Source organism: Scardinius erythrophthalmus, assembly GCF_964197995.2.
Source record: "Scardinius erythrophthalmus genome assembly, chromosome: 1".
Classification (NCBI taxonomy): domain Eukaryota; kingdom Metazoa; phylum Chordata; class Actinopteri; order Cypriniformes; family Leuciscidae; genus Scardinius; species Scardinius erythrophthalmus.
In genome coordinates, this window is record NC_138221.1 from 64,338,304 (window position 1) to 64,359,836 (window position 21,533).

At 37.6% G+C, this 21,533-nt stretch overlaps 1 protein-coding gene across 1 annotated transcript in view; it reads left to right on the forward strand.

Moving 5' to 3' along the window:
* The first annotated feature begins 8,740 nt into the window (after positions 1–8,740).
* LOC308704248 (uncharacterized protein) overlaps positions 8,741–21,533 on the forward strand; it is a 40,069-nt gene continuing 27,276 nt past the window's right edge. The window contains exons 1-2 of the mRNA XM_081388401.1: positions 8,741–8,818; positions 16,076–17,332. Of these exons, the coding sequence (XP_081244527.1) occupies positions 16,131–17,332 (1,202 nt within the window). The 5' untranslated portion in view covers positions 8,741–8,818; positions 16,076–16,130. The remainder of the gene's footprint in view (positions 8,819–16,075; positions 17,333–21,533) is intronic.

Below are 21,533 nucleotides of genomic sequence, written 5' to 3' on the forward strand. Positions count from 1 at the left end.
GTTTCTGGTGATACCAGGCTAAATAGACTGATACACTAGAACTGCTGGAGCCGCAGTTGAGAGTGACGCTGCTTCCCACAGACACCAGATTCACGGATGGACTCTGAGTCAGAATGATCTCAGCAAAACAACCTGCTATCACAGCACATCAGTCAGAGTTACAGTCAAACACACAATTCATGAGAAGAGTTATACAACATTTATTAGGCACTTCTGAAAAAGCTCTGAATACTCAACACTAATCTTACCAGCAAGAGAAAGCAGTAGAGAGCAGATGATCAGAGCGTTTGCAGTCATCTTTGCTGAGAATGAGTGAGAAGAGACGAGACCTGCTGTTCACAGTCCTGACCGGCGGACAGTCCGTCTTAAACTAAGAGGTGGTGCACATATTCAAAGCGGCTTCCTTTCAGGAGAAAGTGTGTCACACTGATTTAAATAAATGCCTTCCGTTTTAAAATATATTTAATTTAGTTTTTCTACTTACTAAGAATTTGTCAGTATCATCTGATATTTCTCAATAGTTTCCTATATGCTGATGATTTCTAATAAACATTCAGTAGTTGAACATTATGAATCAACTGAAGTTTAGATTACAATGTTTAAATGTAGAATCATATATTATGAAAAATGTCCTTTTTATTATAATTGAACTGTAATCGACCACAACACTAAATCAAATGAAAGATGTTGTTTTGTTGATGCAGTGAACAGTGCAGTTACTGAAGCGTTCAGGAGGTTTTTGTACATCTGCTCTATTAGTTTGTATTACTGTGATGGACTTTCGGCAGCGGCACCAGACTGGATGTTGGCAGTAAGTAAATAATCAAATTATTTTAATTCAGTACAGTGTTATCATATTTAGTCATATATATTATAAAATTATAAATTAAATGTTTTACTCTGTCTTGTGGAGTATATATATATATTTTATATACTTACAGTAATATAGTGTAGGTTTATATGTGAGAGTTACACATACTACAAAATTCTTAACTACAAAAAAAGTTTTGAACATTTTCACCTGTATTGACCAGGAAAAGAGATACTTTTGATAAATATTGGCATGCTATAAGAGCATGAGAAGAATATTTTTTTTAAAATGTGATATACTACTTAGAATAAATTTATGGATAAATACATACATACATACTGTACATAAATACCCATAACATACCTGTATTCAAAATGTACTATAGGCTATTATAGATTTTCAACCTACTTTGAAATAAAACAATTGTAAAACTCATTCATGAAATATACATTTGTTGTTTTGAGAAACAGATATTGTAATACATTATATAGAATTTCTCATTTAAACTTAAAAAAAAAAAAAAAATGTATAATTATAATACAATTTAAAATATATTTTACACCTCCCTTCTGGAAAAAAAAAGTGCAATTTAGGATACTTTTAAGAGTATAACAAACTAATAATATGCTTTAACATTATACTTCAGTGTGAACCAAAATCACTTGTGATTACACATTTGTAGAGATGAAGCTGCAATTTAGTGCATTTGAAATATTAACTTGTATTGTAATATAGAATAAAACACTGGAGTTAAAATTATAATTAAGTACTCTAGTACATTTTTCAATACATCAAAATAACTGTACTTCTTTAAAGCATACTTAAGTGTGTTAAGAAACATAGTCATAAAAGTGTATCTCTTTAAGTGCACATAAGTGGCCTTTTATTATATAACTGTGTCTGTTTAAACTGATGGTAAGAATGTTGTCTGTCACTTTAATCTCTAATAACATTGAAGATGTTTGTTAAGCGAGTTGTTTGTCATCCCGCTGCTCTTCTTCTACAACTGAGGAGAGATCAGTGTTCAGATCAGTAGATCCGCTCAGTCTCTCCTCTGGCTTCTGCTTCGTCCTTCTGGCTGATGTCTCTCTTCTGCTTCTCGGAGTTCATTCACAGAAGAGCATGCTATGATGTTCTTTTGTACTTGAAATAAAATTAATAATTTTGTGCCTGTCTTTGACTGCTTTTGTATGATGTGAGAAAAAACTATTGATGGTTAAAGACACAGAGTAAAAAAGGTGGTCCAAAATACTTATTGGTAATTGAAATAATTCTAAAATAAAGTCCTGGTTTCACAGACAGGGCTTAGAATAAGCCAGGATAAGGCCTTAGTTCAGTTAGGACATTTAAATAGCTTTTTTTAAACGTGCCTTAGAAAAAACATTACTTATGTGCATCTTGAGACAAAACAATGGCACTGATATATTTTAAGATATATCCGAGCAAGTTGCTTTCAGTTAAAACAGCTCAAACATGCATTTTAGTCTGGGGCTTCAGTCTTGTCTGTGAAACTGGGGAAAATATAAATATTAGTTGTTTAATTGACAATTAGTAATGTTGCCTTCGCAGCCAACTGAAATAAGTAGTTGAAGTATTAAACAAGAAGTTTTAAAGAAGAAGGAGTATTATTTATTAAAACTAAAACTGAAATAAAAATAAAGCTCTCTAGAAATATTTTAAAAACAAAAATTAGATGTGAAAAATTAGACTAAAGCACACAATAAAAATGACTAAACCTTGTATAATGTATATACATTTATAATAAGAAATATGAAAATAAAAGCTAATTCAAAATATTAACTATAATACTAAATACTATAATAGAATATAAATGATACTAAATTCTTCCTGGTTTTTTATCCATTATACTTGTGCAAAAAAATGGTTTGCAAACTTATTTTAAATTAAGAGTGCTTTTTGAGCCACTTAAGTCAGACTTAAGTACATCATATATGTAATTTCATAATTCTGTTGCCTTTGAAGAGATGAAACTGCTCTTTTATTGGGTAGGTGAATGTCTAGTTTTGCTGCATGTGTGTGAGGAGTCTAGTCTCTCAGCTGTATCCGTTCAGTGTGACGGAGGTTTTTGTACAGCTCTTGATCACAGTGTGATTATTGCACCAGTGTGGTCGCTCTGACAGAAGTAATGTCCTGCGTCTTCAGTCCGGACTCCACTGATGGTCAGAGTGAAGTCTGCTCCGTGTCCACTCCCTGTGAATCTAGATGGAGCTCCAGGGAAGCGATTTATGGCTCTGTTTACGAGTAGCGTAGGAGCTTCTCCAAATCTCCTGAAGTACCAAGCCATGTAGTCATTAAGATGCACCGGTCTGTTGGCTTTGCAGTTTATTCTTACGTCTTGTCCTGGTTGGGCTGCTGTTATTGACGGTGTCTGAGTGATGGTGACCTGTCCTCTGCACTCTAAAAGAGTCAGATATACCAGGAGATACCAAAGTGTGACACATGCTAGTTTATGCAATAAACATCTAGTCTAGTCATACAAACCCTGATAAAATACTGCAAGCATCGAGATAAAAATGATGATGAGAGAGTCATTGTTGTTCTGTGATGGTGAAGATATTACTCTGTGTTAAACTCTTTCAAAGCACTCTTTAAAAGCACTGAAGCTTGATCTGCCATGCAAAGTGCTGATATATATGTAAATCTACATGGCAATTAGAGCAGCATTTACTCCATTTACTTCAACCATCAACCATACTATCATAACTAAACGTTTTCTGCAGTATTTCCTACTAAAGCAAGGTCCCATAGAGAGCTGCAGTGATGGCGTATTTGTAGGCTAACCCAGATTTTAACTGGTTTCCTTGACAAAAACACAATTTTTCATTTGTTTTTTTGGATTATTGCAGAAAATAATCTCTGTGACCAACAAAAGTTTATAATTCTTGCATGCAATAATCCGAAATCCCATTGGGTTTTTGTTGAGGGAACCACTATATTTCTTTTAAAATGTGTCAGTGATGTAAAATACTTAATCAGTTAATTGTAAATACATAATTGTATATATTGATTCATATACATTGAGATCCTGTGATAATGATTCGTTGAAAAAAATGATTTGTTGAATTCAATTGATTTTATCTACATTTAAACAAATGCATTAAGTTGAACTTAATCAATTTTAGTTCAACTTAATGCATTTGTTTAAATGTAGATAAAATCAATTGAATGCAACCACTTACGATAATTTTTTTAAAATTAATTTCAATAAATATTTTTTTTTCAGTGTATAAATGCTTATCAATGAAATTAAAAAGTGAGGCAAAACAATTTGCAAAAGTCCAAATACGCTAAAATAGAAACACAACATCTAAATGTATTAAACAAAAAGAAGCAGCTCCAATATATATAGCAATACCAACACAAAGAGCCTCTGCTATAGTGCGTGACAATATTGTACTCATGTGTTCTTGCTGTAACACTGAATAAAGCTGAAGAACATATTGGATTTGTCAAAAACATCATTCAAAAGCCTTAATCCCAACAGAGGTCAAATGTTTGATACCGTTTTGAACAGTTACAGTGGTTTCAGTTGTAAATCTTTATTTCCTGTAAACAAAGCTCTTGGGGTTTGATCATAGTCACTGGAGACACTGCTCTGAGACTCTCGCACATGCAAATGTGAGTTTCAGGACACACTTCTAGTTTCACTGAGGCTTATTTGATTCAGTGCTTATAAATAATTCAGCTTTACTTTTGAGCAAGTTATGAACTGAAGTTTTTAATATTTTGGGGTTTCATCTTTAAGAAAGTTCAGTAGGTTCAAAAAGGTTCAATACACATCCTTCAATGTCTTTAGGGAAAATGAAATTGTGATGAAAATGAAATATGATGATAATAATAATAACTTGTGACATTTATATAGCGCTTTTCAGCACTCGAAGTGCTTTACATAGAAGTGGAGAATCTCCTCGACCTCCACCAATGTACAGCACCTCCTGGATGATGCGACGGCAGCCATATTGCCCCAGAACGCCCAACACACACCAGCTTAATGGTGGAGAGGAGACAGTGATGAAGCCAATCAGCATATGGGGATGATTAGGAGGCCATGATGATGGACAGAGCAGAGGCCACTGGGTAAATTTGGCCAGGACACCGGGGTTACACCGCTACTCTTTTCCGAAGGACATCGTGGGATTTTTGATGACCACAGAGAGTCAGGACCTCAGTTTAACGTCTCATCCGAAGGACGGTGCTCTTTGACAGTATAGTGTCCCCGTCACTACACTGGGGTGTTAGGACCCACACAGACCACAGGGTGAGCACCCCCTGCTGGCCTCACTAACACCTCTTCCAGCAGAAACCTGTTTTTTCCTCAGGAGTCTCCCATCCAGGCACTGACCCGGCTCAGCCCTGCTTAGCTTCAGTGGGCGATCAGGGTGATATGGCTGCTAGATTGATTATGATTATGCTGTAAGTATGTGATAATTTCACTATTATCTCAGTAAAACTGATGGCACTGAAGTTCATCAGATGGTGCAGAAGTTTCTGAGTTTGCAGTGAGCCGTGAAGATGTTCTTACACACACACACACACACACACACACACACACACACACACACACACACACACACACACACACACACACACACACACACACACACACACACACACACACACACACACACACACACGATGCAGCTGCAAATGTATCTATGTAAATGATGAGCTTTTTCTGTGCTTTCTCTTACATATACATCATTTCTGTATAAATATATTTCTAAATTGAAGGGAATATTCTAAATTTGGTGAATCTCGCAAAAGATTTTCATCCCAAAATCAAATTGAAAAATAAGAAATAATACAATTTCTGCTAGTAATAATTTAAATAATGGTTTTCCATTGAAACATATTTTAAAATGTAATTTATGCCTGTGATGTTAAAGCTGAATTTTCAGCATCATTTCTCCAGTCTTCAGTGTCACATGATCCTTCAGAAATCATTCTAATATGATGATTTACTGCTCAATAAACCAATGTTGAAAACAGTTCTGCTGCTTCAAATTTTTGTGGAAACTGTGTAATTTTTTCAGGGTTCTTTGATAAATCGAAAGTTCCAAATAAAAGCATTTTTTTAAAATAGAAATCTTTTGTAACTTTATAAATGTCTTTGCTGTCAGTGTTTGATCAATTTATTTTATTACGAGCTCTGTAGTTTTCTTTTGGCCAGTAGACTCTCTGTTCTGCGATTCATTTAAAAACAGGTGATTCCCCAAAAATCAGGTGCTGATCCGTAAGCAAGTCTAGTTCTGGCAGAAGAGTGACCTCTGACCCGACGCATGACGTAGGATGTAGGAGTTCAAACAAACTCAAGCTCCTCCAACATTTCTCTTTAAAAATTCTCTTTTTAGACTTTGAATTCGTGACCGGTGTTTTGTTCTATCCTCTACTCTCTCGCGTTCATCAACACGTCATGCGTCAGGTCAGAGGTCACTCTTCCACCGGAACTAGACTTGCATACGGCCGTTACCGGATGACAGTGATCATAGTTTATAAAGTTATAAATATGGATATTTTCTTATAAAAACACATTGCTTCACTTCAGAAGGCCTTTATTAACCCCCAGGAGCCAGGTGGATTACTTTTATGATGGATGGATGCGCTTTCTCTGGCTTAAAATTTTTGAGCCCCATTCACTCCCATTATAAAATTTGGAAGACTCTGAGCCAGGATATTTTCTATATTTTCAGATTAACTCTGATTGTGTTTGACTGAGAGAAGAAAGTCATATACACCTAGGATGGCTTGAGTGTGAGTAAGTTATGGGATCATTTTAATTTTTGGGTGAACTATTCCTTTAAGAAAAAGTTAAGAAAGTTATTTAAGATAATGTTCTGACTGTATTTGGCAAATCTTGCTGGAAAAAAAATAAACTAAGAAACCTCAGCCCATGTTACGTATTACAAGTTGTGGTGTAGGTGAGCCAGCAAGACAAAGAAGATAAATGCAATAGAATTTATTAACAATTAAACTAACTCAAAATACAGGAATAAACAGAGGATAAAACATAACCACACTAAGCACAAACGTTAACGAGAACTGAAACACAGGCATATAAATACTAAGAGCAAACAAAGCTGGATAAACACAGGTGAAGCAAACAAGGGAACTACTGAGTAACCATAGTAACAAAAAAGAGGGTAATGAGTAACCTAGGAGACAAATGAGAACAAAGGCAAACGGGAACTATGCAGACAGAGAGAATGAAATCGGACATTGCATTACCATGGAAACAGTCATTTTAATCCATTTAGCGCATCTCCCTAGTGGGTGGTGTCATGTTTCATATTACAGCATTTATTTCAAATATTTTATTAAAAAAAGCACATATTGTTGGAAAGGTCTGAGCTCAATGTTCCATATTTGGTGACTGTTCTGATATAGAAGTGATATTATGACAGAAATGTATTAATTTGTTACAGAAGAACGCATCAGTGGAATATGAGTGCCACCTGGTGACTATTTTAGGTACAGCGCCTAAACAAAATCTCACAGGAACTTCAATATTTGAGATATCATCTTCAATTTTTGAACACAACATATGGCTTTGATTTTATAGCAGTTTTAGAGTAACATACATTTGTTTTACAGTAAACTTATCTAACGAAGTGCTTCTAGTGTCTTCTTTAAAAAGAGACCAAGTGTAGGTCTGAATTCCAATGATTACAACCATTTAAGTTTATACATTTTCATATATGCTCAAAATGGGGAGTGACAGTTTGGGTAATCTGAAGCTATATACATTAAAGTGGTGTTGAATGGTATGTCAATAATAAAGTTGTTCTAAAGTTTGAAACTTTGAAAGAGAGACAATGATTGTTTTATAGGCCTTTAATTTCAGCAGTAAAACCATGAATTGAGCAGAGATTTATTTAGTCACAGCTGCTCGTACATCGAGCGTAATGATTTTGGAATCATTTAATCTGCTAAATTGTTGCTTTTGTTTTATAGTCCGGGATTAAGCTACTTGATATTGCTGGTCTATAGGATCAATATACCAAAACCAAATCTGAATCTTAACGAGTGAAATCAATAGGAAGACACCAGATCAGGTTTCTTGCTGAGCTTCATGTATTAATTGAATAAATGTATTTGTCAAACTTTATATATCATTCATGGATTAAATTAAAGCATTTATCATACTATGACAGAATGACTTTCTTCTGTGAAAAAATATTTTGAATCAATATTTCATGTTTATGTATTTATTGTGTCCCATATGTGGTATACATATTATTCCTTACTCTTATTCTGTAAGAAACACTGTTAACTTCTGATGTCCAGGGGCTGGATTTACAAAAGACTCCTTATGTCGATATGAAACCATGGTTATTTTGTTCATCTTGTAACACATGATATTGTTCCAAGTCATGATGTCCTATTTATTGAAAATGATTTGTAAAGCAGCTCTGAACATTTTTTTGATAAATAAAAAAATTCAATAATCAGTCCACATTTTATTGTATGAATAGGCTAGGCAATATCACAAACATCAACAGAACACAGTGTTTTGTATTTGTTTGTTTATTGGAATTCCTGCACTTTGGCATCTATCCCACTCAGTGACATCAGGGTCATGAACTCAAGTGATTGAGAACAACACGTTACAATCCAGCTGTAACAGGCTTTTAGGCAAACTTGTTTGAGAGGCTGTGTAGTAAGAAGACTTTTAGAGCTTAGGTGTCCCACACTGCCCCAATGTCAATTCATCTTTCAGTTTGAAAACTAATTTATTAATTTAGATTTTTGCTTGGACATTAATAAATACCGATTTTATTATTCCACTTTTAAGTGGCATCCCTAGGCATCCCTAGTCCTGTGCAGCAGAGAGAGCTACAGAGAGCACGCAGCTCAACGTCATCACGTTCAGTCTGAGAGGAACTCACGCAGCGGAACTCTCCTGTCAACAGTGAAACCGAAAGCGTTCCGCCTGACTAGACTCCATTTTGGACAAATCTAAATCTAACAATGTCTTCACGTGTGACGGTAAGTTCATTAAAAGTTTCACAGTTATAATATCAATGAGGACCTTTTACGTCTAAACTATTAAAAAAGTTATCTCCTGACTATCACTGCTAAACTATAATGGCGGATCCCGGACTAGAAGCGCAGGGAGTTTAGGACAAACTCACTCACAGCTACAGCACACCGACTGCGACTCTACTCGTGTGTTCAGTCCAAAACAGTAGGTACATATGATAATACAGGCAAAAAGTTCACTTCAAAAATTAACAAATGAGGGATAAAAGAGTTTTAGCGAAAAGCGAAGTAAAAGCGAAAGCAAATAAACTTAGGCCCATAACGTTAAGTCTACTGAAAATGTAAACACTCATCCGGCTTATAGTGACGTTGGTTTAAATTAATAACGATTTGGGACAAATATGTTATTTAATTGAAGATAAATGGCGAGTCAAGATTTTGAGCACATGAGCTCAGCAGCTCTGTGCCAAAACTTTTTTGTAAGCTTATTTAGTGTTTACCAATGAAGGACTGTTTATAGCTAGGCTAATATTATTACCTTAATGTTTATTGTTACAAACAGTACACCGTATGAGCATTTAATGTAAAATATACTTTATTTAATTATAAATAAACAAATGATTCTAAATTATTATTATTTGTTATATATTTCATTCAAAATAAATATTATTCTAAATATTTTATTATAAAAACAACTCATAACTGTAACAAAAACACAAACTTTACATAACCAAAAAATCACAGTAAAATGTATTACAAGAACGGTTGATTCTTAAGCCCATTTAATCATGGAATTCCTGTACTCAATGTCATCCCTGAAAATGAAATTAATATGATTAATAATTTAATAATATCTGTTCATCAATTGAGCTGACCACAGAAAAAAAATCTAAGACATGCAGAGATAGAGATTCAGTCATTTTAGCAGATAAACACTTAATAAATCACATCATGACAGAAATCTTACTTATTATATTCCTCATTATGTTTGTTCTGTTGTCAATGAGCTTTCATCAGACAATGTATGATGATGTGTATGATGTCATTTGCAACATTTTAGAATTTTTATTTAAAAAAAATTGCAACATTTTATTTTTCCATATTTCTTTAAATACTAAAATGTATGTTTTTTTTGGGATGTCCCACAAAAAAATGTAATAAAGGATTAGCAATTCTAATAACTTTATCTCGGATCTCCCGAAGCACAACTGCGCTACATACCGACGCACTTGCCCACAAGGCTTATTGGCCCCTGAATCTGAAAAAATAATAATTGTATCGTGGCATGTTTTGAGGTATCAGTAACTATCGTATCGACATCAGATGGTATTATGATGACATGTCCATCATTTACACCCCTAATTTTGGCTGTATGTCTCACACAACACATGGGAACACATTCCAACACTGACCCAAAAGTCTCTTGTCCGATGTAAATCACCCATTACAGAAAGAGACCTAATGCAGCATCCTTGAACTGGACCTTAACTGTGCCAAAATCTGCAGATATACTTTAAATAGGGCGGGACAATATGGATTGATTTTTTTTTTTTTTTTGGGCTGAATGGCAATAGACGGTGTAAGCTCGCACTCGATCGGCCCAAAGTCTGGCATCTGACCAGCACGGAAGGTCTTTACATGTTAGTGTCTTTTCTCGTGGCAAAGTATTTTTTGATTAAATACAATACATTTCAATATGTATTCTCTCGTTATTTCATCTGACTTCATAAATGAAAAGCTTGTAATGATATCTGTGCATCATTAAATGTGAGTGAATGTTTGACTATTCTTTTTAACTCTTTAATGAAAATAATGTCAAAGACGGTTAGAATAATCAAATATAACAATTTATTATGTATCATGCCAATTTCATAATCAATTCAAAGATAATCGATACAAAACATCAAATGCTCTGGAATAAAGAGAAGAGAGGCGAACCCAACATTAAAATACATGATGCTGAATTCTTTGAGGTCCTTCAACATCATGGGCTCATCTGAGTAACAGAAGGCCCAGAGCCCTTTGCTGCATTCCATTATCTAGACAGAACCTCTTTCACATGGAAACATCTGCTAACAATGGAAATTTGCATTCAGAGGTTACAACTTTTGGGGGGTATGAGACCATTTGCCAGGAGACCACCTTCCTTTGCGTCCCAGTTCTCTCTAAACTCTTAAAAACCTTATTACCTTTTGTTTTACTTATTTGAAAATGAGACATTTGTACCAGTCGCACTGAGACATTTCAAATGATACCAAACATTCTTCTTTTTATCTGCAAAACAAATTTACCTGCGGGTATGAAATAAAGATACCTTGACCTTGACCTTGACCTTGACATGTATAATACGTAAGGGATAATGTATAGAGAGGCGGTTGTTATAGCGAATAACAAGCCCGACAGGCTGAACGAGACCCCGACGCGAAGCGGAGGGGTCTTGACAGCCTGAAGGGCTTGTTATTCACTATAACGACCCCCTCTCTATACATTATCCCGCTTATTACATGGCTACCTACAAAATAAATAAATAATTTGACGCGAATTATTGATTTAAAAAGGAGTTTATTGATTTAAAAACGATTGTATTGCTTCCGCCAAAGAAAATAGTCCGTTCCGCGTCCATAGCAACGCGCTGTTTTTCATGGCAACGGTCTGTTATACTCCGCAGCGGTCTGTTATACTCCGCAGCGGTCTGTTATAAAGAATTATTACATGGCTTGGTTGAATTCTAATGTAGAATGCGGTCTGTTATTTCTTGATAACAGACCGCTGCGGAGTATAACAGACCGTTGCCATGAAAAACGGCGCGTTGCTATGGACGCGGAACGGACTATTTTCTTTGGCGGAAGCAATACATTCGTTTTTAAATCAATAAACTCCTTTTTAAATCAATAATTCGTGTCAAATTATTTATTTATTTTGTAGGTAGCCATATAATAAGCGGGATAATGTATAGAGAGGCGGTCGTTATAGCGAATAACAACCCCGACAGGCTGAACAGGACCCCGACGCGAAGCGGAGGTCTTACATAACAGACCGCATTCTACATTGGAATTCAGCCAAGCCATGTAATAATCGGTGATAATCATTCACATTAAACTATATCTTTTCTTGGGTGAATTCAGGTGATCTGAGCATGAGAGAGAGGGGGTGAGGGATGAGGGAATGAAATGTAGATTAGGATGACTCGGAGGTGAGACTTTCGTCTCGATAGTGCACAAGGGTGAGTTCAAATGTTAATTTCCAGAGAGGTCCTTTGTCCTCTCAGGGCCTCTCAGTAGACTGCCTGGCATTTATCTAAATTCTCAAGTCTTACAACGGTATATATCTTGATATTTACTACATCAATCTGGATTAAAAAAAAACTTCTTTATTTATTAAAAACTGCTTTCCTACACACAATGTTCATATCGAAGGCAATGGAAACAAATATAGTGTAACTAATATGTAGTCTATTCTACATATTATGTGCAAAAAAGGGTCAAATCACATTACATTCTAACATTGTAACATTACAATCTAAAAATAAAGAAGTATGCTTTTTGAAGCAGAATTTAAATTCACTAAACAAAAAATGAAAATAAATAAAAACAAAAGCACAAACTAACTAGCCTATATTAGGCTATTTTGATTACCCCATTACAATAGTCACTTTACAGTAGGGCTGTCCTCGTTCATTTAAGTCAGGGTTCACCAATCTCGGTCCTGGAGGGCCGCTGTCCCTGCAGAGTTTAGCTCCAACCAGCTCCAACACACCTGTTTGAAAGTTTCTAGTATGCCTAGTGAGACCTTGATTAGCTGGTTCAGGTGTGTTTAATTGGGGTTGGAGCTAAACTCTGCAGGACAGCGGCCCTCCAGGACCGAGATTGGTGAACCCTGATTTAAGCCATTAGTCATCTAATCGCACGCTTATATTAATAAGCCATAAATCATAATAATGTGTTTAGCCCAGGGGTCGGCAACCCAAAATGTTGAAAGAGCCATATTGGACAAAAAAAAAAATATATCTGTCTGGAGCCGCAAAAAATTAAAAGCCTTATATAAGCCTTATAATGAAGGCAACACATGCTGTAAGTGTCTATATTAGCTTTATTAGCCCCCTAGTATCAAAATGATAAGTAGGCTACAAATATATAATGAGCATTCATGATTAAATGTTTATTTTCCCTGCAGCGCATCCTGGAGAGAATGATGCACCACGTGACTACTCTGCTGTACAATCGTGCTTTAAGTTTAACTTCCATTATAATTTTAATGTATTATGTTTCGTTTTATTTATTCGTGTATTATTTTTACAACGTTGAAAAACTTGAACCCTTTCACACGTAAGTTTAAAATATTCTGGCTGACCCGTGAGTTTTTCAAGGCGACCGTTATTTAGAATGTGTCACTTTATGGTTTCCATGGTGACACGTCATTGCGTGTCACGTGACACACCGCAGCAACAACAGAGCTGAATGAATGATGATCTGCTTTTATGTCATTTTTCCTTTTTTATTCAAAATATTCACAAATTTGTTGGATATGGCATGAAATATCTGATATTCCGATTGTCAAATATATGCAAGTGGAAGTGTTTTGTTGTTTAAACACCTTTATAACGATTGCGTTAGTTGAGCTGTATGCGCGATGGGCGCCGCCATCTTAGTTTGTGCCGCAGACGCAGTTCAGAGAATCGGATCTGTTGGATTTACATCCATTTCTACCGAAATACATAAAAGTAAGTGGCTGGTGAACTGGGAGAAGAATTGAGTAAACTTTAAAGTTACTTACACAATGTGTATCTGATATGAATAAAACATGTCTAATTGTAATGGAAAGGATTATTATTGCCTCTTCCTTTAACATCAGTGTGTATTTTACAAACTCTAAATGTATTGTTTTTTTAGTACTTATATATCTGAAACCTAAAATAAACATTATGTGGTTGAAAACACTGAAAAGTTGTGATATATGACAGCTCTGAGCGCGCCTGTCTCTGGCTCAGCGCCAGCCAACGCGCGAGAGCACATTTGAATTTAGCAGTTGATCACGTCATGCACTGACCGTTCCAATCACACCAGTGCTCCAGGGACCAGCCTAGACTGATCACACCGATGTGATCGTACGTGTGAAAGGGTTTGTTTGTCATGTTTTTCCTCCTACAGAAATTATATTAAAACAAAAAATATTTTTTCCATTTTCATATTTTTGAAAAAGCTCCAGGGAGCCACTAGGGCGGCGCTTAAGAGCCGCATGCGGCTCTAGAGCCGCGGGTTGCCGACCCACGGTTTAGCCTTTAATTGACAATTTAAAATACATAGCCTAATCAGAGCTCACATGCACACATTGCCACAGCAGGGCTATTAGGAGAAAATGGATCCCGGCGAACCCTCTCCAGAACTCCCAGGAGCAGAGTGATCTGGGGAAATGTGTACAGACGTAGCCTCAGCCACATCTGTACTATAGCATCCAGTCCCAGAGGAGCTGGATGCATGAGGGAGTACCAGAGTGGACAGTGAGACGTCTCTCGATTTGCGAACAGATCCACTTCTGCCTGGCCGAACACCCTCCATATCTGCTCCACCATCTCGGGGTGGAGCCTCCACTCCCCAGGCATTAGCCCTATCTCGACAGGATGTCTGTTACCTGGTTTTGGCACCCAGGGATGTTAGCTGCCCTGAATGAAAGCAGCTTACCCTGGGACCACAGAAGGATTTGATGCGCCAGTTTGCAAAGTGGGCGTGAGCGCAAACCCCCCTGGTGATTTATTTAGATGACCACTGGAGATAGACATGCTTGCATCGAAACCGAATCCCATACCACGCCTAAAAAGTGGTCCTCTGAGCTTGAGAAAGCACACTCTTATTGGCGTGTAATCTTAACTCCAGCATTTTTATACTGATGAGAAGGTCATCTCATTGCTGAACTGCCAGCTGATGCGACTGAGCTAGAATCAACCAATCGTCAGTGTAGTTGAGAATGCAGATGGGTACACGTTCTATGGCCCCCTTCCCCAACAAAGTTTTTAGCTCATGTTTCATGACCAGAGCCTGCTCGGGGCCCATCACTGTGGGCAGGAACCCCATAAATCTGTATTGATTTATGAACTGTATTGTGTAACCCTTTTTAACTTTCTGAACCAGTCTTTTAAGACTGGCCTCTGGTGTTACTCGAGTGACCAACTCAGTGCCCTGAAGCGGCAAACCGGCAGGGAACAACCGAACTGGTCACTCTGGGACCGAACATAGGGGCGAGATAATTGTAGCACATTTGTCTCACTCGGAAGAAACTGCAGTGCATGCTTCCAAACCTTGAGAAAAGGCAATGGATCTAGCAGGTGAGGGCAGAGATAAGGCATGGCCCATCTCTAACCCCTCTGCTAAATCCATTTGCGATTCCCATGACCTGAATCACCACTGTGCCTTGGCAGCAATGAGGAACGTGAGCTTGAGCACCCTCCGCAAAGAGCACCAGGCGAAAGTGGAGTGTCCGTAATGGAATCTGTTCACAATGCTAATATACAGTGAGGAAAATAAGTATTTGAACACCCTGCTATTTTGCAAGTTCTCCCACTTGGAAATCATGGAGGGGTCTGAAATTGTCATCGTAGGTGCATGTCCACTGTGAGAGACATAATCTAAAAAAAAAAAAATCCACAAATCACAATATATGATTTTTTAACTATTTATTTGTATGATACAGCTGCAAATAAGTATTTAAGTATAATAAGTATTTGTTCCTAATAATCCTTTAGGTGAGTGTATATCAATACAGAAACAAGCAAGATCAATATCTGTAAAAAATATATTTGAATAATCATTCAACTTCATAATAATTAATTTTTTTAAAAGAGCAACACAAGATTTATGACACATCTGTGTTGAACATAAGCCCACAAACTAGGTAAAGCACAAATGAGATCAGTCATGACACTAGTCAAATATCCTAAAGGAATGCACTAAGAAATCAGCATTATAAAATTGATTATTCTGGTCCTATGTAATTATTGGCTGAGCTGTGTTCAAAGCTATTGAAAAATATTATATAAATACACACCTGTGAGCTCATTATACAAGTATTCCTGCGCCAACAGTGGCTGTTGCTGTATCTGAGTTTTGTGTCATCATAAAAATGGCCCTTAACTGGCCTAAAATCTCTGTAAACCACAACTTATTGGGCCCGGCCACTTTGGTCACTGTGCACCCTCAGTTCTGGTCACCAGCTAGTACTGAAACTTAATTGTGTCAAAATTCAGTGTATGTTCTGTATTTCCACATACAGGCCTGAAATGAAGACTCTTATCTAGGAAGAAGAGAAGTAGACGTCTGCCTGTAAAATGAGTGTGTGTGAGGGGAGAGAAAAGGAGGCTTCTGTTCACAATCAGAGAGCAGCATCTCCAGGATTCAGCTATGTGTCCATGAAGAGTAACCACTCCATGCATCAGCCTCCTGATCTCAGTGATGGACCATCTCCAGGATTCAGCTATGTGTCCATGAAGAGTAACCACTCCATGCATCAGCCTCCTGATCTCAGTGATGGACCATCTTCAGGATACAGCCATGTGTCCATGAAGAGTAACCACTCCATGCATCAGCCTCCTGATCTCAGTGATGGACCATCTTCAGGATACAGCCATGTGTCCATGAAGAGTAACCACTCCATGCATCAGCCTCCTGATCTCAGTGATGGACCATCTTCAGGATACAGCCATGTGTCCATGAAGAGTAACCACTCCATGCATCAGCCTCCTTATCTCAGTGATGGACCATCTTCAGGATACAGCCATGTGTCCATGAATAGTAACCACTCCATGCATCAGCCTCCTGATCTCAGTGATGGACCATCTTCAGGATACAGCCATGTGTCCATGAAGAGTAACCACTCCATGCATCAGCCTCCTTATCTCAGTGATGGACCATCTTCAGGATACAGCCATGTGTCCATGAAGAGTAACCACTCCATGCATCAGCCTCCTGATCTCAGTGATGGACCATCTTTAGGATACAGCCATGTGTCCATGAAGAGTAACCACTCCATGCATCAGCCTCCTTATCTCAGTGATGGACCATCTTCAGGATACAGCCATGTGTCCATGAAGAGTAACCACTCCATGCATCAGCCTCCTGATCTCAGTGATGGACCATCTTCAGGATACAGCCATGTGTCCATGAAGAGTAACCACTCCATGCATCAGCCTCCTTATGTCAGTGATGGACCATCTTCAGGATACAGCCATGTGTCCATGAAGAGTAACCACTCCATGCATCAGCCTCCTTATGTCAGTGATGGACCATCTTCAGGATACAGCCATGTGTCCATGAAGAGTAACAACTCCATGGTTCAGCCTCCTTATCTCAGTGAAAGACCATCTTCAGGATACAGCCATGTGTCCATGAAGAGTAACAACTCCATGGTTCAGCCCCCTTATCTCAGTGATGGACCATCTTCAGGATACAGCCATGTGTCCATGAAGAGTAACCACTCCATGCATCAGCCTCCTTATTTCAGTGATGGATCTGCTGTGAACTCTAGCCCTGTGTGAGTATCATGTCAAGTTTTTTTAACATGATGATTCACTCACTAATGTTCTTTTCTTTCAATATTAGTATGTTAATAATAGGGTTGTCAAGTGATTAAAATGTTGAATATAATTTATTACATAATTTGACTGAGAAATTACTTCCAAAAGATCATTTAATTTGAAGTCTTTGTTAAAGGGATACTTCACCTCTGGGAAGATGAATGTGTATTTAAAATAGGTCATTTATGTAGAAGAAATGTAAAGAATTTTTTTAATTTGGAGCTTTCTAGACTGAGAAAAGCCAGAAAATGTATTTTTGGCTCATGTGGATGAAAGACAACAACTCCCAGAATGCACTTGCTTCGCTGCCCTAAGAGGCCACGCCTACTGGTAAGAGAGCGCAGTTTAAAACAAGGTTAGGCTACCAGTGAGTCTCCGTGACGAGTCTGCTTGGGATTTCGGGATCGCTCAAAATGTCCGGGATTCGGCTTTTGCGTTCTACAGTCGCCATTCATTATGTTTACTGTGGCGAGCAGGACGAGGCTGATGGCCGCGGGAGAACGGCGCGAGGCCGGTGGCGTCATTACTGAGACGCGCCGGTCTCGCAAAGGAGGTGCGGGAATTTTCTAAGCAATGTTAAAACGCACATCAACCGATCACTTGTTTAGCGTTCATGTAAACACTTCATTCAGAGTCACTGATCGGAATGAATTCAGTTAGATTGAAACGAGGTGTGCATGTAAACAATGAATGGCGACCGCAGAAAGCAAAAGCCGAATCCCGGACATTTTAAATGATCTCGCCCGCCGGACAAGTCAGGGAAAAGGAGGATGGTACAGTTAACCCCTACTTACTCAGCTTTCTCCTACTATTCAGCTTTCTCCACAGAGCAAGAGCCTGCTAGCTTAGCTTCCAAAGAAAGACGGCTGACTGTGTGTACGTTCTGTGAGTGAGATCCCACCCTCTATGGGCGGGCTGAACAAATGCGGAACAGCCCCTACTACTGGCTGTAGTCTTTAGCCTCTGGACAGAAAATCGTCATTTTGCGTCATCAGAGGATTTTTTCCAGACAAAAAATACATAAATCTCTCGTCTCAGGGGGATATGAGGGTGGAAAGCATGGTAATTCGAAAATACTAAATTTTTTCTACTAATACAAAGCTTAATGCTAAATCCTGAAGTATCCCTTTAAATAAGAAAAGCATCAAATAGACATTACAAAAAATATCTTTAGAAGGAAAATCATATTTGATTCAACATAGAATTTATTACAAACCAGGGATGTGATTTTTTTTTTTTCTTTTTTTTCTGTATTTTCCAACCTGAAAACTATGACCCATATCATTTACGTAAGTCCAAGTCCTCACTTTTGGGGGTTAATGATGATTGAAAGCGCAAAATGGCCTTTAACAATTACTAAAAAAAACTGCAAAATAGGGCTGGGTGGTATGATGGTATATATCGTGACCACGGTATAAAATATAAACTGTAACAGACATTTTTTAATTCCATGTATACTGCGACATGTCAATACGTGGGCGTAGTTAACTCACATCCAGCGTGCTCGAGACTGAGACACTGATATTTGTTAAAGAAACATTAAGAAAGACGAATGAGCAGATCAGGAGGAACAACAAAGGAAATAGATTTTATAAAAATTGTTAATAACGTAATATTGTCAGAACAAAGGCGGCAGCAGTTTAGAGGAGTGCACATCCTCGCAATGGGGAAAAGTATTATGAATTAAAGATATGGTTCGGAGTAAAATCAACCTAGGGTCCTTTGCACCATGACCTCGAGCCAAACACCCCCCCAGAAGCCCTTTTTCCCTTGGTCGAACATTAGTAAAGTTAGAGCTTATTTAGAGATATCAGCCGAATGGCTAGTGCAGGCGCTAATGGATCCAAGATTGTATCTCGTAAATTACCCCACTAATAATGCCCAGAATTGCACCAAACTTCTACATTAGTACAAATAGGTTATGTACTCATAAAACGAGGTATTGGACAGTTTGTAAGTACATCAGGAGTACACTACATCCTTATGCATCGCTTTCTTTCTTTTTTACGGGCTTTTCCCAAATCACGGCAGTGACCTCGACGACAGGGTTAGCGGTAGTATGAGCCGTCAGGCAAGTGTTATTTAAATAAACTCCCTATGTACTTACAAACTTTCCAATGCCTCGTTTTATGAGTACAGAGAGCTGTGTAACAGTGTCGCTTGATCAAGATTGTCTCGCGCTGCATTGGTCCAAACTGATAAACGCTCCATGAAGCACAAAATAATGAGTAGCACAGTTACATTCAGCTTTCATTACGTTTGCCATTTGATGTTGGGCAACGTTGTGGTGGTCGCGACAGCGTCTTCTCCATTATGAGTGCGCTTGCCGCCCGCCTACATTTAAAAAATGACGTTATTTTTAACATTGAATCAACATAGAAACAATATCAAACCAATCTTGCTGCCAGTTTTTTGTCTGTTTTACTCCTTTCAATAAAAAACAAGGTAGGGACGCAATTAATATGGGTTTGAATCAAAAAGTCTCATAAAGTAAACAACTTTAAACCTTCAGTTTACATGCAAATATTTTTATTTATGACCCCACACTGTTTGGACAGGAATTAAAGGGATAGTTCACTTTGAAATTTAATTTTGGTATGTTTTAGCTTACCTCAAGGGCATCCAAGATGTAGGTGTCTTTTTTTCCGCAGTAGTTTCAATTTTTATATTTTTAGGTCAAACCGTTCTTGTCTGTCAGTCATTTCATGCAGGTCTATGGATACTGTCTCAAAGAGCAAGCACAGAGTCCAAATTAAAACAATTCCCCATTGTCCAAATTAAACAATTCCCCATCTTAAGTACACATTGATGGCCTAAGACACGAAACGAGCGGTTTGTGTGAGAAAACGAACAGTATTTATATCGTTGTTACCTATTGAACACAGCCGCGTCCAAATGATCTGAGGGCGCGGGCGGGCATAGATATATACACTAATAGTCGCTTGGCTACGGTTTCGTTCCAATGAACTGCAGTAGCGAAGGTGACATCTAGTGTATATATCTATACCCGCCCGCGCCGTCAGATCATTTGGACGCGGCTGTGTTCAATAGGTAACAACGATATAAGTACTGTTCGTTTTCTCACACAAACCGCTCGTTTCGTGTCTTAGGCCATCAATGTGTACTTACGATGGGGAATTGTTTTAATTTGGACTTTGTGCATTCTCTTTGAGACAGTATCCACAGACCTGCATGAAATGACTGACAGACAAGAACGGTTTGACCTAAAAATATCAAAATTGAAACTACTGCGGAAAAAAAGACACCTACATCTTGGATGCCCTTGAGGTAAGCTAAAACATACCAAAATTTAATTTCAAAGTGAACTATCCCTTTAACATCACATTCAAGAAAAACAAGTGGCTTTAAAAATGTGTCTAATGGTGACTAAAACCCATGAACATTTTATAAAACATTATGGCCTGGTTTCACAGACAGGACTTAGATTTCGCCAAAGACTACAAGTGGGTGTCATCCTCAGGGAATGAGTACTGCAGCACATCTAGCTCCTCAACAAAGGTTCCCAGTTAGCCTTGGGGTTAGTAAATAACTACAATATCGATCTTAATGGGAGTTGTAAGTGTACTAGCATGATATTTAAATAAATTGTTAGTGCATAGAGAAGAGTGAATTAAGTATTTCCAATTGTTAGAAATGAGAAGACCTGTACCTAGGGTTGCCAACTTGGGGGGATGACATGCCCCCACGGAAGAAAATTTTGAAAAATAACCCCTGAAATGAAGACTTCTGGTGAATATTGTGGAAGCTAATTGATATTTAGATAAATATATTTCATACATTATAGCATATTATAATAGGCCTACAACTTATTAGGCCTATATATTTATAGAATAGCAAAGTAGGCCTAATCAATATACAAGACTGAACCACATAGATGTGAAATATAAAGGCTATCATGGTCATTTTGCCAACAATGAACCATGGATTTGTTTAGTTTATAATACGTTTTATTTTTAACTTAAACAAATACAAAATATATCATTCAAAACTCATCGGCTTAGACTGCATTTGAAGAAAAATAAACAACAGTTTTCTGTAGCCTTGTGCGAACTTATGCAATAGAATTAGACTTCTAGAATTCTTTCCAGTGGAACAAAATAATATTTTTTAATTTAATTAGACAACATTTTAAGGAAG